A 14613-nucleotide genomic window follows, 5' to 3' on the forward strand; every position below is an offset into this window, starting at 1 on the left:
TATAATTTTAATAAATTTAATTTAATTTTGTTTTGTATAATTTTATTTAGTTTTATTTAATTTCGCCGGGACTGAATGGATAAAAACAAAAAGGTACGTTGAAAAAATACGTCCATTTGAAAAAAAAAAATAAAAATTAATCCCATCCTTTCCCTACGGCTATGCATTTTCTTTCATTTCAATTTCAAATATATTTTATAGGTTATGTTATGATGTTTTGTTTTTTCTACAGTTTTCTATTATTATATTAATTTATTTCTGATTTCCTGAGTTTTGTACACAAAATACATTGATTAAAATAACTTTTGCTCAATAAACATTATGAAAGGCATTAGAAATTTATCTGCTGTTAGATCTAAATTGATCTCGAATCCTGTTGAAGATAATACATCAGAAAAAATATTGAAAACATCTTTGAATGGTGATTTTGCAACACTAGAATATGAAAAAATAGGCGCAAATTCTTATGATTTAATCCACACAAACATACCTGAAGAATACCATGGACAAGGACTAGGAACAGTTTTTGCTCATGTGAGTATAAGCTGATTTAGATATGTTTATTTATATTTATGTATATTTTTCAAATTATTTACATATTGTTGATGATAAAAATATACTTACCTATTCTTAGTTTCAAACTTTAGAATTAGTATGGTTGTATATCGCAAGCGGGATTGCCATTCTGTGAATTATCATAAATAAATCCTCCTTTAATATTTCACAGCAGTTAACAGCGATAATCCTCTACAAGTACCTGCCTAATACTACCTTTCATAGCGCTGCCGTTGAGAGCGGCAACATTGTCAACAAAATTCTCATTTAGTTTGCAGTGGCCCTATTGTCCGTACACTGTCAGTACAACCTTTGTAGTATAATACACTAATATACTACAAATATTGCCTAATCTTGGGTTTCCCCCGTATATCCCAGCTGCAACTCCTTCACGGATTTTAGAGCCATCAGTATACCAGCATTGATCTGCCATTATGAGACTTCTGGACTTTATGGGCTTATGATTTATGTGACTCTTTGTTCAAAAAGAGTGGTAAACGGGTTTTTGAAATTATATTTAGGTTAAATTAGATTTGAAACCATTTCCAACTCTAGGTGATTTTTAATTATCTATCCACATTTAATCCCAGTGTCCTTCTGCCCTGCTTCATTCACCTCCTCTGTCAATATATGTAATGAAGGGTGGTCAAACATGACCTCCATGGAGAAGCTTCATAAGTAAGACACCATATTGCACTGCAGTGGTGAAAGTGTTAAAGGTTTTATGAAGAGACCAAGAAAAAATACACAAAAAGAAACAGAACTTTTGAATCCTTTATTACGACAAAACACTGACTAACAATGTACACTTCTTGAAGAACTGTTTGTCCAAAAACAGTTCGTAGTCAAGGAGTACCCGCCCTATTTGCCAGATTTAGCATCTAGCAAAAAAAATAATTTTAGACTACTTTACACTGTAGGGGAGTGTTCAAGTATTACGTAACGCAATTTTTGAAGATTTTGACCCCCCTCCCCCCATGTAACGCACCGTAACGTTTTTCTGTACCCCCTCCCCCTACCTAAACGTTACGTAACACCCAAGTGGCCATTTGAACCTAAATGGAAAATGAGATTGCGAAAAGTACCGGAAACTCGGTAAAAGAACTTTGTTATTATTTTAATCGCATTTGAGGTAATAATAGAAACTTACAATCATCATTCAGCCTTAAATCTCCACTGCTGAACATAGGCCTCCTCCCCTCGTTTCTAACCACGTCTATCCTGGGCCGCTCTCATCCAGTTTTTATTTAGCTTTCTTAAGTTGTCAGTCCATCTTGTAGGTGGTCGACCGACGTTTCTCTTGTCTTCTCTTGACCTCCATTCCAATAAACTTTTTGTCCATCGCCCATCTGTCATTCTGGCAATGTGTCCTGCCCATCTCCACTTCAACCTGGCTAGCCTTTCGATGACGTCAGTCACCTTTGTTCTCCTGATTTCTTCGTTTCTGATTTTGTCTTGCAGAGTTATTCCTAACATTGACCGCTCCATTCTTCTCTGCATTACTCTTAGTTTGGTAGCCGAGGCTTTAGTTAAGGTAAGTGTTTCTGATCCGTGCGTCAAGACTGGGAGGATGCACTGATCAAATACCTTTCTCTTAAGGCATGTGGGCAACTCACTTTTAAAAGTTTCTCTCAGTTTTCCAAATGCTGCCCACCCAAGAACAATTCTTCGATTCAGTTCATGTGTCTGGTTATCCCTGCCAATTTCATGTCCCATGACATGAAATATGTTCAAAACTTACAAAAATATTCTTTTATTATTAATTTTACATTTAAATTTACATTTTCCCTACTTGGCCCCATCCTTAAATACATTTTTGGCTTCATTCTTTATTGTTCTTCTCATGCATTCTTCTATTTTATCTTTTTTAATAAAAGCTTAAAATAAAATAACATATGTATTTATTATTTCAACATTTTATTTTGCTTAATAAAAATTTTTGTATTAAGAATAATATACGATGTTAAAATGTGTGTTAAGATGTGTTTTTACCAGTAGTTTCGAAAAAATAGTGAAAAATATGTGTAAAATTTGTTGTTCTTCGACGCCCTGTATCGTGAAAACGCATGCCGTTACAAAAATTATTTAGTAAGCAAACCCCAATTATTTTTTAATTTTTCACCTATCCTAGAGATCGTGTTACCTTTTCTGAAACACCCTGTATATATATAATATATAAGAAGGCACTTATGGAATAAAATTATTTCTGTCCTTATTTTAAATAATTTTAAAAAACGCTGAGACCCGTAGATTTTTATACATAAAAATGTGTGCTTTTATCTTTAATTTTAATTAAACACCCTGTTTTCCCAATTTTCTAAACTAAGTATCAATATAGTGGGTTTTGTATTTAATGCTTTTTATTTAAAAACATTTTTAAATAATTTGAAAATTTACGTATTTAAAACATTAATGAATACCTACTGCTGAAAACGATACTGTATGTTATGGACTTCAGAAAACATACATGATTTATGAGCATGTAGTTCCCTCTGCAACCTCTTAATCCCATATGTGTCTTTTCATCTTTTGTTGTGGAGAAAGGTCCAGCTAATTATTGCAAACACATGTTACAGTGCTTCACAAATTTTAAGATTTTTTCACTTGAATACCATTGTCCTGTTGTCGAAACATGAGCGGAGCGTGAGGGCAGGGTTACCAGGTCAGTTTTGATTTCTTCAGTAGTTTTGCTTTCAAAATATCAGTAGCAATCAGTAGATTTTTTTAAACCATGTATAATACCCTGTGTTAACCTGTGTTAACGGCCACCTGTTAAAATCGGCCACCTTTACTAACGCCCAGTTTCTAACTAACGGCCAGTTTAAAAATTGTCCAAACCAATATTGTCAGTCACATGTCCTACCACCTTTATATTACGCATGCGGCCAAATAATCTCATATTTTTAAAACCTTCATAATGCTTTAGTTATAAAATACTAAAATACTACAAAAAAAGCTACAACTTTACTATAAAATAAGTTTATTTTGACATTTTATTATTTATTTTACTTCAAAATAAACTCATCTTATGTGCTTCAGTGCTTATGTCCAACAAAAATATAAATTATAGAAATTAATTATTATTCATTTCTAATTAATAAATTAAAAACAAAGTACTGCTTATCTGATATTTAATTATTAAAATCGGCACCGCAAAGTCTAAATACTACAACTTAACAAAACACGCTCTGCAGTTATTGGAAATTGGAAACAGAATAAGTACTAAACTAAAGAAAAGACAAAAATTACCCATTTCATTTTTACCAAAGTATAAAGTACCTACCTATCTATTCATCAGATACACCCTAAGCTCATAAATAACTCCGAGGGAACAGTTCCGGATATTGGAAACATAATGTGACACATGGTCTATTCAAAACAAAACAATTCTCAACGAAAGAGTCCCTTAAAGAGTCACTTGACATCATTTTTACCCTGAAAATCCTATGCCGCTAACTTTACCATCAAATATAATTTAGGTGAAGTGAAACGAAAGAAGAATGCGCTGTTGGATGTTGGGCTTTGGGTTGTATAATATGAATGAAAAATGGTTTATATTTGAGCAATGATCTTTTTTTATATTTTTCGGTACATTTTATACAGTTTTTAGTAGATCGGAGTTCAAATCAGTAGGTCTACTGAAAAATCAGTAGACCTAGGTCACCCTGCGTGAGGGTGCAACATAATACAATTCAGGGGTCTATGTAAAACATAAAAGAAATTATGTAGTTTTTACGTAACGCGCTGTTCGAACCCCCCTCCCCCCATTTAACGCGCCGTAACGTTTTACAAGACTCCCCTCCCCCCAAACTGCGTTACGTAATACTTGAACGCTCCCTAGGTTAAGACATAAATGATATGTTTTAATTTGTATCTATATTCAAATAGAATTGAATACATATATCATTAAATTGAAACAATATTGTGTATGTATTTGAATCCTTATATACTTATATAGAGCATCCCAGACCCTTTTTTCAGTGCGTCACAGATTATCGAATTCTCTCTAATGCATTACAATTGGAAGTGACAGAAAAAAACATACCTCTTTGATTATTATACACTGAACTTGGAAAATTGTGTATTTCTTGACGGGTATTTGCATATTAAAACGACATACTTATAGATGTATAATTGTTTGGCGATTACAATACTCTAAATAGTTAACCAATCAATGATACTAATAAAAATAATTTGACACAAAAGTAATCGATTGTGAAAGTAGTATCACAAGATCCTATGGTAAAACGACAGTTGTAATTTCTAGGTTAGTATTTTTCAGGGACGTAAATATAAATATTTTATGTCATTGATATATTCGGACATTGTAAAGTGAAATTTGATTTTATATTTTTATTTAATTTTACATTAAAATATTTTTGTATAAATATAAATATACTGACAAATGTCAGATTTAACTAAAAAGTCATGTAATGATTTGCGACATTCTTAAAATCCTATATGTCATCAAAATTAATGACGCACTGAAAGAAGGGTTTGGGATCATCTATACCAAACTTTAAGGATAACCATATTATTGTTTTTAGAAAATCTTTGAGCATTTGGCAAGTAAAAATATCAAATTTAAGCTGACATGTGAATTTTTGGAAAATGTGTTCAATAAAAGTGGTAAAAAATATCAAGATTACCTGATTCCTAAATAGTATTTTTAATAGTACACGAGAGAAATGAAACAAAGCAAGTAATAGGTGTAATAGATTTTCGTAGATCAAAGTTAGCTATCGTTTTAGGTATTTTATGTAATATTGTTTGAACACTTTTTATATTTATTTATAATACTCATAAAAATATTTATATATTTTTTATATTTAAATCTCAATTAAAATTGTATATTCCATTCAATATTTTTTATTTTATTTCATATTTCAATGGTGTTTAAGTGAAAATTTGAAAGGAATAATCCTATAATATCTCATATATTAACACTCCAAGGAAAAAATGACCCAGTTTTTCCAGAATATATTATTATAGTCTAGGACATAGGATACGATAGGTCGATCTGCACCGATCTGTTTAATGGATAAAAATGATTGGAGATTTAATTTAGTATGTTGACAATTATAATAAACAAGGAGTGCCCGATCTAATATTGTTTTGATTATAATTAATAAATAATTAAAAAATGACTTTTTTATAAATTAAAAGAAATTTTCGGCCCAGGCAGATACACTACGCGTCAGAGAAAACGGGCCAGCCACAAAATGGGGGTCATTTTTGATGTCTCGAATTTCCTAAACCTGTTGTCCGATTTAATTAATTTTTTTATTATGTTATAGCCTTATTCTTGAACAATATCATACAATATAACAATATATCTAATGACAGGTAAATTGTCATTGTATACTGGACGTACCAATCAAATTGTGTTTTTTTCTTAAAGTTCACCACAACCTGTCGAATATTCTAGCATTTATAAAATACTGAAATTAAAATCCAAATATAGCCTCAGGTTTTCTTAACATTCTGTTTTTTGATTCATTTGCTTATGTTGGATAATAAAAAAGTTAGGTACTTTAACAACTAGCCATGTTCTTGATCAATACACGGTGTTTCTAAATAAGTGCGACAAACTTTAAGGGGTAATTCGATTTAAATAAGCACTATAAAATATTTTGTTTTATAGGAGAATTTGCGCTATTTTACCAGTATTAAGCGAAAAAAAATTGGTTGAAAAATGTTTAATAATTTATGAGATATTGAATTTGTTTATTAAATGTTACCATATTTTCAATTGCAAAAACGCGGTTGTTGTCAAAAGAATATGCACCTGTATAAGGTCTCATTATTTTTATTTTTATTATGTATATTTTTAATAAATGTATTCATAAATTCAAATTTTAATTACCCCTCTAAAATGGCATTTGAAAATTGTTCTAATTTGTTGATAATCGGGTTTCTGGGAATTTTTCACTAATTTTTTTGTCGTTTTTTCTTCTTTTTTTTTTCTTGGAATTATATTACTAGAGGGGCTCTTTAAGGCTCATTCGTTGTTACACAATCCGTAAATAAATTAAGTAGGATAAGTACGATAGGGAATATTAAGTATAGGAAAATATATTGTAAAAAGGTGTTTCGGCGAATGAGCCTTAAAGGGCTCGTGATAATATAACTCCAAGGAAAAAAATAAGAAGAACAAACGACAAAAAAATTGTTAATTAGTGAAATATTCCCAGGAACCCGATTATCGAAACGGCAATTCAAAATATTTAATCCCGGCGATGTTATTAAAAAAAAACAAGTTATAAACAAAATAGAATAATTTTCAAATGCCATTTTAGAGGGGAGTTTCGTTCAAATTTGAATTTATCGATAGGTACATTTATGGGAAATATACATAAACTTAAAAAAAAATCTTACACAGGTGTATATTGTTTTGGCACCAACCGCGTTTTTGCAATTGAAAATACAGTAATCCCTCTTCAACCACGGGGGTTACGTTCCGAAGAGAAAGGTGCGGTTGGTGAAACCGTGGTTGGCGAGGGATCCACGATCCAAAGAAGAATATGACATATAATCCCAATTTGGATACGTATATTAGTATGTACATAGAAAGAAATATGATAAAATTGCATATCTGTGAAATAGTATGATCATATCAACAAAAATAAAGACGCTGAGATCAACATCTACATTCGCCGGTATTTTAAACCTTCCGAACTATAAACTAATTGCCGTAGTATTACTACTAAGAACAAGCGCCAGTGGCGTATCATGAGTAATTTAACGCGACTGGTCAAATTATAAAAAATATATAAAAATAATAAAATATTCTCATTAAAGATTCAACAGATATCGCAACCGCGGATAAGTGAAACCGCGGTTGATGAGTCCGCGGATAACGAGGGATTACTGTATAGAACATTTAATAAATAAATTTAAAAAAAATACCAAGTTTTTTGTAAAAGGTATATATTAAAATACCCTAAATAAGGGTCACAATACAAAACGTTTTCGTAAGGAATCCATCATCAGTGTTTAAAAAGAAAAAATTGCATGCCTGAGTCACCAAAATGTATTGGGTAAAAACCCTTTAAATGTAAATGATATGGTTGTTTTACATATTTATATAAAGATCATCTGATGTTAAAGATATGCCTGGATGTTACCCAGGGCAACACAGGACTCTTCCCACGTGGTTAGAATTTTTTTGGAGAAAACCTCACATATTGGATTTCAATGGCCAACTGACCTGGTCGTAGATAGATGGTAAATAGATAGGTACACCACAAATCAAATTGACCATGTTATAATTGACAGAAGGCATTTTAGAATGCTCAGAATATCTTGGGTTCAACGCATTTCTAACAGAGAAGTCTTAAACAGAGTAGGTCAAGGCGAAGGTGACTTAATGAAGATGATAAAAAAGAGAAAACTTGAATATCTGGGGCATATAATGAGAGGTAGCAGATACAGGATGCTGCAGTTAATACTCAATGGAAAGATCGACGGAAAAAGAGGAATTGGTCGAAAGAAATATTATGGCTCCGAAACCTTCGTCAATGGACTGGCTTATCGGCAGATCAATTGTTACATGCCGCACAAGATCGAGAACGATATCGGCGAATTGTTATGGAAGCTACCCACGCCTAAAAATTTGGGCACGGTACTTAAAGAAGAAGATTTTACAAACCTAATGGACGTCAGAAGTTACAGAGGCGCAAATATTGACTCAGACCATTTCATGGTAGGGGCCAAGTTACGACAAAGAATTTCCAATGCCAAGAAAGAAAGGGGCACTAGACAAGTAAAATATAATTTACATATGCTAAAAAATGAAAACCTAGAGAAACAGTTCCAGTCACATATAAAAGAAACACTAGAACACACCTGGGCAGTCGACCAGTCAAGCACGGAAATGTGGAACAACTGCAAGGAGGCTCTGAAATTAGCAGCCGAAAGCACATTAGGAATATCCCAAGGAACCCAAGAAAGAAACGACTGGTTCGACCAAGACTGCAAAAAAATAACAGATGAGAAGAACGAGGCATTTAGGACCATGCAACAACGGAAAACTAGGACAACAATAGATAGATACAAAAACTTAAGGAGAGAGGAAAAACGCATACACCGAAAAAAGAAACGAGAGTCGGAAAATGACATATTAGAACGGCTCGAAAGCCATATGAGTGACGGAGAAACAAGAAAGTTCTATCATCAAATAAATATTATTAGAAAAGAATTCAAACCGAGAATCAACTACTCTAATGATAAGGAAAGTAACTTACTTACCAACAAAGAGGATATCCTGTTACGATGGGTAGAGCACTTTCGAGAGTTACTGGAAGGGGAACCTACTAACAATATAGAGCTGGAATACCGAAATGAGGAACTCGTGGAACCCCCCTCGGTAGAAGAAGTGAAAATATCTATAGAATAACTAAGAAACCACGAATCCCCAGGCAGCGATGGCATCCCAGCAGAGTTATTTAAGCACGGTGGAGAGCAGCTCACCAAGGTGATGCGAGAAATTGTTTGTAAAATTTGGTCTGAAGAGCAAATGTCTGAAGAATGGAGCTTAGGCTTAATATGCCCGTTACACAAAAAGGGAAACCAACTGGAATGCAATAATTACCGCGGAATAACTCTCCTAAATACAGCATACAAGATATTGTCAAACATTTTGCACGAGAGATTGAAGCCTTATACCGAAACGTTTCTAGAAGAATATCAGGCAGGATTCAGGCGTGGACGTTCAACCATTAACCAGATCTTTACACTACGACAGATCCTGGAAAAAGCGCAAGAGTTGTAACATAGATATGTACCATATTTTTGTCGATTTTAAAGCTGGTTATGACAGTGTATTAAGACCAAGTGTCTACAACGCTATGAATGAGTTAGGAATTCCAAAAAAACTCATATGTATGATAAAAGTGACAATGGCGAAGATGATATCAGCAGTAAAAATTCAAAACGACTCGTCAACCCCATTTGAAATACATAGGGGGTTAAGGCAGGGAGATGCGCTGGCGTGTCAACTTTTTAATGTAGCATTAGAAAAAGTCGTACGAGACGCTAATATAGATAGCAGGGGAACAATATTCAATAGATCTGTCAAAATTCTAGCATATGCAGACGACGTGGACATTATAACAAGAACCAGAGCGAGAACTGCGGAAATCCTAACCGAGCTAGTAGCAGCAGCAGAACGAATGGGGTTACATATAAATCGAAATAAAACAAAATTCATGGCGACTAACACAAACACAAGAGCTGGAAAGGTTGACGCAGATCTAATCATCAATGACCAAAACTTCGAAGCGGTCAAAGAGTTCATATATCTAGGGACATCGGTTAACCCCAATAATAACACATCAGAGGAAATAAAAAGACGAATAATAATTGCAAACAGGTGTTATCATAGTCTATCAAAGTACTTAGCTAACAAACGTCTGTCTCAAAAAACTCGTATAAGGCTGTATAGAACATTGATAGTCCCCGTTCTCACATATGGATCAGAGGCATGGACGCTAACTAAAACAGATGAATCCGCTCTGTCGATTTTTGAAAGAAAGGTGCTACGTAAGATATTCGGAGCGGTCTGTGAGAACAGAATATGGAGGCGTAGATATAACTTTGAACTTTTTTTTTTTATTTATTTATTTATACATATGACCTGGCCTCTAGTGACTAATCCAGGTCGTTTTTTCCTGATGGGATTACAGATATTTTTTTTTATATTTTTACATTTTTTACTCAACTATTAAATCTATTTTTACAATTAACAATTTGCCATAATCTATTAATTACGTTTAACAAACAAATTTAAATAAACAATTTAAAATATTTTTGGTACTATCAACTCCCTTCTAAGTTATAAAGACAGTCCCTCTATTTTCAGAAGAGAGTTGGTAGTTTTTTTTTTTTAATTTCATGAATTATGTATTGAATTATTATTTTTATTTATTTATTTTATATTAATAACTTTGAACTGCAGAATATCTACAAGCATACGTTTGGTGGAAAAGACATCACTATAATTAAGCGAAACCACCTGCAGTGGGCAGGACATGTAGCCCGGGCCCCTGAATCGAACATGATAAAAAAGATTCTAACAGCGCAACCCGTGGGAATTAGAAGACGGGGTAGACCAAAGCTGAGGTGGATGGACGGGGTAACACAGGATGCCGAGAAGATCGGAGTCGGCAACTGGAAAATGCAAGCAAGGGACAGAACATAATGGCGTAGAAAGCTTGAGAAGGTCGAGGCCCTCTAAGGGCTGTAGCACCAAGATGATGATGATGATAGGTAGATATAAGGTTTGTTTCAACACGACTGACACGTCCATGTAACGATCACCGTTCTGCGCAGTACCAAGGAACGTATTATTTCGTTCCCATGGAACCCATAGAACCTTAATTATATAGTAATGTGATCGTTACATGACGGTTCTCAGTCGTGTTGGAACAAACCTATAGATAAAGAATCCACTACACCAAAATTTTGATATCCAAACAACATACACTGTTTCAAAGCGTTTTAATAGTGAAATAATTGTAGAATACTTTGTTTAATTTTTGTAAATAGAATTTTGTTTCTACATGCCGCGTTGGGGCCCCTGAATGTCGGGGCGCGGCGGTAGCTACGCCTCTGGTCAACTCATTAATATTTCCAGTACTGACATAGAGATGCCAATCTTGGACATTAAGGCAATCAAAAATGAAAAAGGTAGATGCCACTGAAATGTTCTACTGGAGAAGAATGTTGCGAATTTCATTGACCAACCGTAGAACAAATAATTCTATTCTAAAAGAATTAAAGATCTGTAAGAGACTCCGGCTAAATCCAACTATAACAATTAAAACAAGTAATTGGACTTCGTAAGTCCTAGGTTTTCACCTAAAGCAATCGAATGTAGAATTGGAAGTCGATATTTGAACTCTTCGTGTAACTTTGCGTCGATTGATATACGATTTTACTAATTTTGATTCATTTTTACTAAACTTTGGGTAATAATAATTGTTTAAACAGAAATGATTTCAAAACCGGAACTAACGATTCAAACTCGACTTTTCAATACGCTTCGATTGACGTGTTACTTGTACTATTTCTGCGACTATAATATGGCACTTCCGGTTATAACGTTTTAACCGGAAATGATATAAAAACCAAAAGTATACATTTGTCCTCATCTTGTTAAGGCACGTTGAATGACATATCGCTTATACTATTTCGGTGACTTTAAAAGAGTATAGTTCTCATCTTTAATACTATCCTAGGGTTATAAGCTTTCATTCGACGCCTCATTTGTCATTCTATCTGTATTAATAACGGAGGAGTTGTATTCGCGGACGGACAGACAGACATTCATGAAACCGAAAGTATATATTTGTTCTCGTCTTGCGAAGGTGCGTCGAATAATATATCACTTGTACTATTCCGGTGACTTTAAAATAGTATTTCTGGTCGCATTTCTAAAACCGGAAGTTCTAGAAATTTCTCATCTTTACCTTTAGTACAATCCTTGGATAATAAGCTTTCATTCGAGACCTCATTTGTCATTCTACCTGGTATAGTGACGGAGCAGTTATATTCGCGAACGGACGGACAGACAGTCATGAAATCGGAATTATATATTTGTTCTCGTCTTGCGAAGGCACGTCGAATAATATATCACTTGTACTATTCCGGTGACTTTAAAATATTATTTCCGGGTGTATTTCTAAAACTGGAAGCCACAGGTCAAGTTTCTCACCTTTAGTGTTTTCACATTTTTTCAAAATTGGTGAAAACAATATTTTGGACATGTCTGGTGTCAGACATAGACTGTATTAGACCTGGATCCCGCGTACCAAAAAAAGTTTATTAATAGCAAGCTAAAAATTTGTTAATAGCTTAACGGTTTCTAGTCGGACAAACTTTGATGTATGGGAACACTGGAACAGGGGAAGTTTTAATTGTGGAATGTTATTTTAATTATGGAACTTGTCATCCTGACAACTTTGTGATTGTGAAAACTAGCAGGTTGTTTTTAAGTTAATTCAATAGCAAACTTTATAACTTTATAATATATGAAAAAATATATGAGAGTTTAATGAAAGGGTAACAAATCAATTGGAAGTTCTGTCCGACAAAATACATGGGACGGTTTCGTAGTCTGACGTTCGAAACCTGTAACCTGTTCCACAATTAAAACTTTCCCTGTTCCAGTGTTCCCGTACATCGAAGTTTGTCCGACTAGACACCGTTATAAGCTATTAACAAATTTTCAGCTTGCTATTAATAAACTTTTTTTAGTACGCGGGATCCAGGCCTATGGAGAGACTCATCATTCAAGGGAAAGTAGAAAGCCGAAGACCACATGGAAGATCTTATACGAGATGGATTGACCAGATCACAGGAAGTTACAACAAGGACAAAACTTGAAAAATTGAAAACTTTATAGTACTTATATATTTGTATTCACTGTTGCATGTGGTGGGTTAGTTACTTTATTTAATGTGAATTTTAACTGTATTTATACCAGGAAAGCAATAAGTTAAAGAAAATATTGAAAAGAGAAAATTTACACTACTATTGATTATCCCTAAAGATTAGAAAAATAAAATTTGGGCAGCTCGGCATGCAAGGTCAATAGTTCAGAGAAATAAGAAAAAAATATATCCTGTTGGTGACACAACCCCCTCCAGGCTGAAACCAAATTTTTTGAGTAGTATGGGCATATAATATAATAATAACCTATATGTTTCCTGCAGCCGATTTTGATGATATACATAGTTATAAACCAATGAAGATCAAAAAACGGTAAATTTTCGCTTTTTTCGTCTATTACCAAAAAGTTAAGCATTTTAAACAAAGGCTATAGCGGGATAAGATGGTCAAAAATGCCCCCGCACCGATCAGATCCGCTACTTATGTTTTCGATAAAGCATATAAAATTATGCCCTCATGCAAATTTTTAGCTTCCCAGAGGTCCTAAAACGTCTCAATTCCAGAAAAGAAGAATTTTTAGGTTTTATTTTTTTGTGAGCTCAATTTTACTTTAAAAAATCTGAAAAAATTCAAGAGGTTGTATCTTTTGAATACAAAACAACCTAATTTTTTTCAGATTTTTGTAATGAAAAATGAGCCCAGGAAAAATTATTGAAATTTTCAAAGAATTTTTAGGTTATGATAATATGATTTGGTCAACTTTTAAATAGTATTTTTTTATGTACTTTTTGCCGTTCTTTTAAATAGCAGAGGCGAAATTTTTAATATCTGAGCGGAAAGAACGAAAAAATCGAGAAAACCGTTTTTGGCTGTCTCGCGATGCATCTCGGGACAGCCAATTTTAGGATCCTGACTACAACAACTGAAAGAAAAACTAAAATTGTGAATTTTATCATAAAATTTGGTATGTGGGGTTATAATAATATTTGGAACAACTTTTCCAAATAACTTTTATCGATATCTGTAACGCGAAGCAAATCGAATCGCATATCGAAAATTCACCCTGTTTGTGGATTCGCAGTAGGCCGCGTTTAAAATTTAGAGTTCAGTGGACTATTTTAAAAATTGTGAACCATCAACCTGTATGACTGTGCAAAATTTCAAATCTGTATATATTTTCATAGCCGAAACTTAGGGGTGTCTTCATCTTAAATGCGACACACTGTATCTTATCAATTCGATAATTTATTGCAACTAATATAGTCGTATTTTTTATAGATTCAAAATATACAATGAGAATACTGACTAATTCACTAATTTTATCATAAAAAGTTCAAATTGATTGCATTGAAATATTGAACCCATTAATACTTATTAATATAATATTATTATAATAATTATTATAATATTTATAATAAAGTGAGTTTTATGTATAAAAATCCTCAAGTATCTCGGAAACGACTTGCACGTTTTTCGTAGGTTTTGGTGGGTAGGGGTTTTTTAATGCAGCCGATATTACAGTGATAATTACATTGTTGTCAGATTTTCGGTTTTTCTGGAAATCTAATGAAATTTCTTATTTCAAATAGAGCACCCTGTATATTTTTTGCGTTTCAAAGTCCTTAAGATATACTGATTATTTTTTATGTTATATTCTCTATACCT

At 33.3% G+C, this 14613-nt stretch overlaps 2 protein-coding genes across 2 annotated transcripts in view; both read left to right on the plus strand.

Annotated features, from left to right (window-relative positions):
* Nucleotides 1-14613, plus strand: part of LOC126884187 (iduronate 2-sulfatase) — a 62580-nt gene that overhangs the window by 17805 nt on the left and 30162 nt on the right. The window lies entirely within an intron of this gene.
* LOC126884191 (protein NATD1-like) lies at nucleotides 194-5418 on the plus strand. Its single transcript, XM_050650055.1, has 2 exons — nucleotides 194-534; nucleotides 5103-5418. The coding sequence occupies exons 1-2, from the start codon at nucleotides 322-324 to the stop codon at nucleotides 5217-5219; spliced, it is 330 nt and encodes a 109-aa protein (XP_050506012.1). The 5' UTR covers nucleotides 194-321; the 3' UTR covers nucleotides 5220-5418.

Source organism: Diabrotica virgifera, chromosome 5 (assembly GCF_917563875.1).
Source record: "Diabrotica virgifera virgifera chromosome 5, PGI_DIABVI_V3a".
Lineage (NCBI taxonomy): Eukaryota > Metazoa > Arthropoda > Insecta > Coleoptera > Chrysomelidae > Diabrotica > Diabrotica virgifera.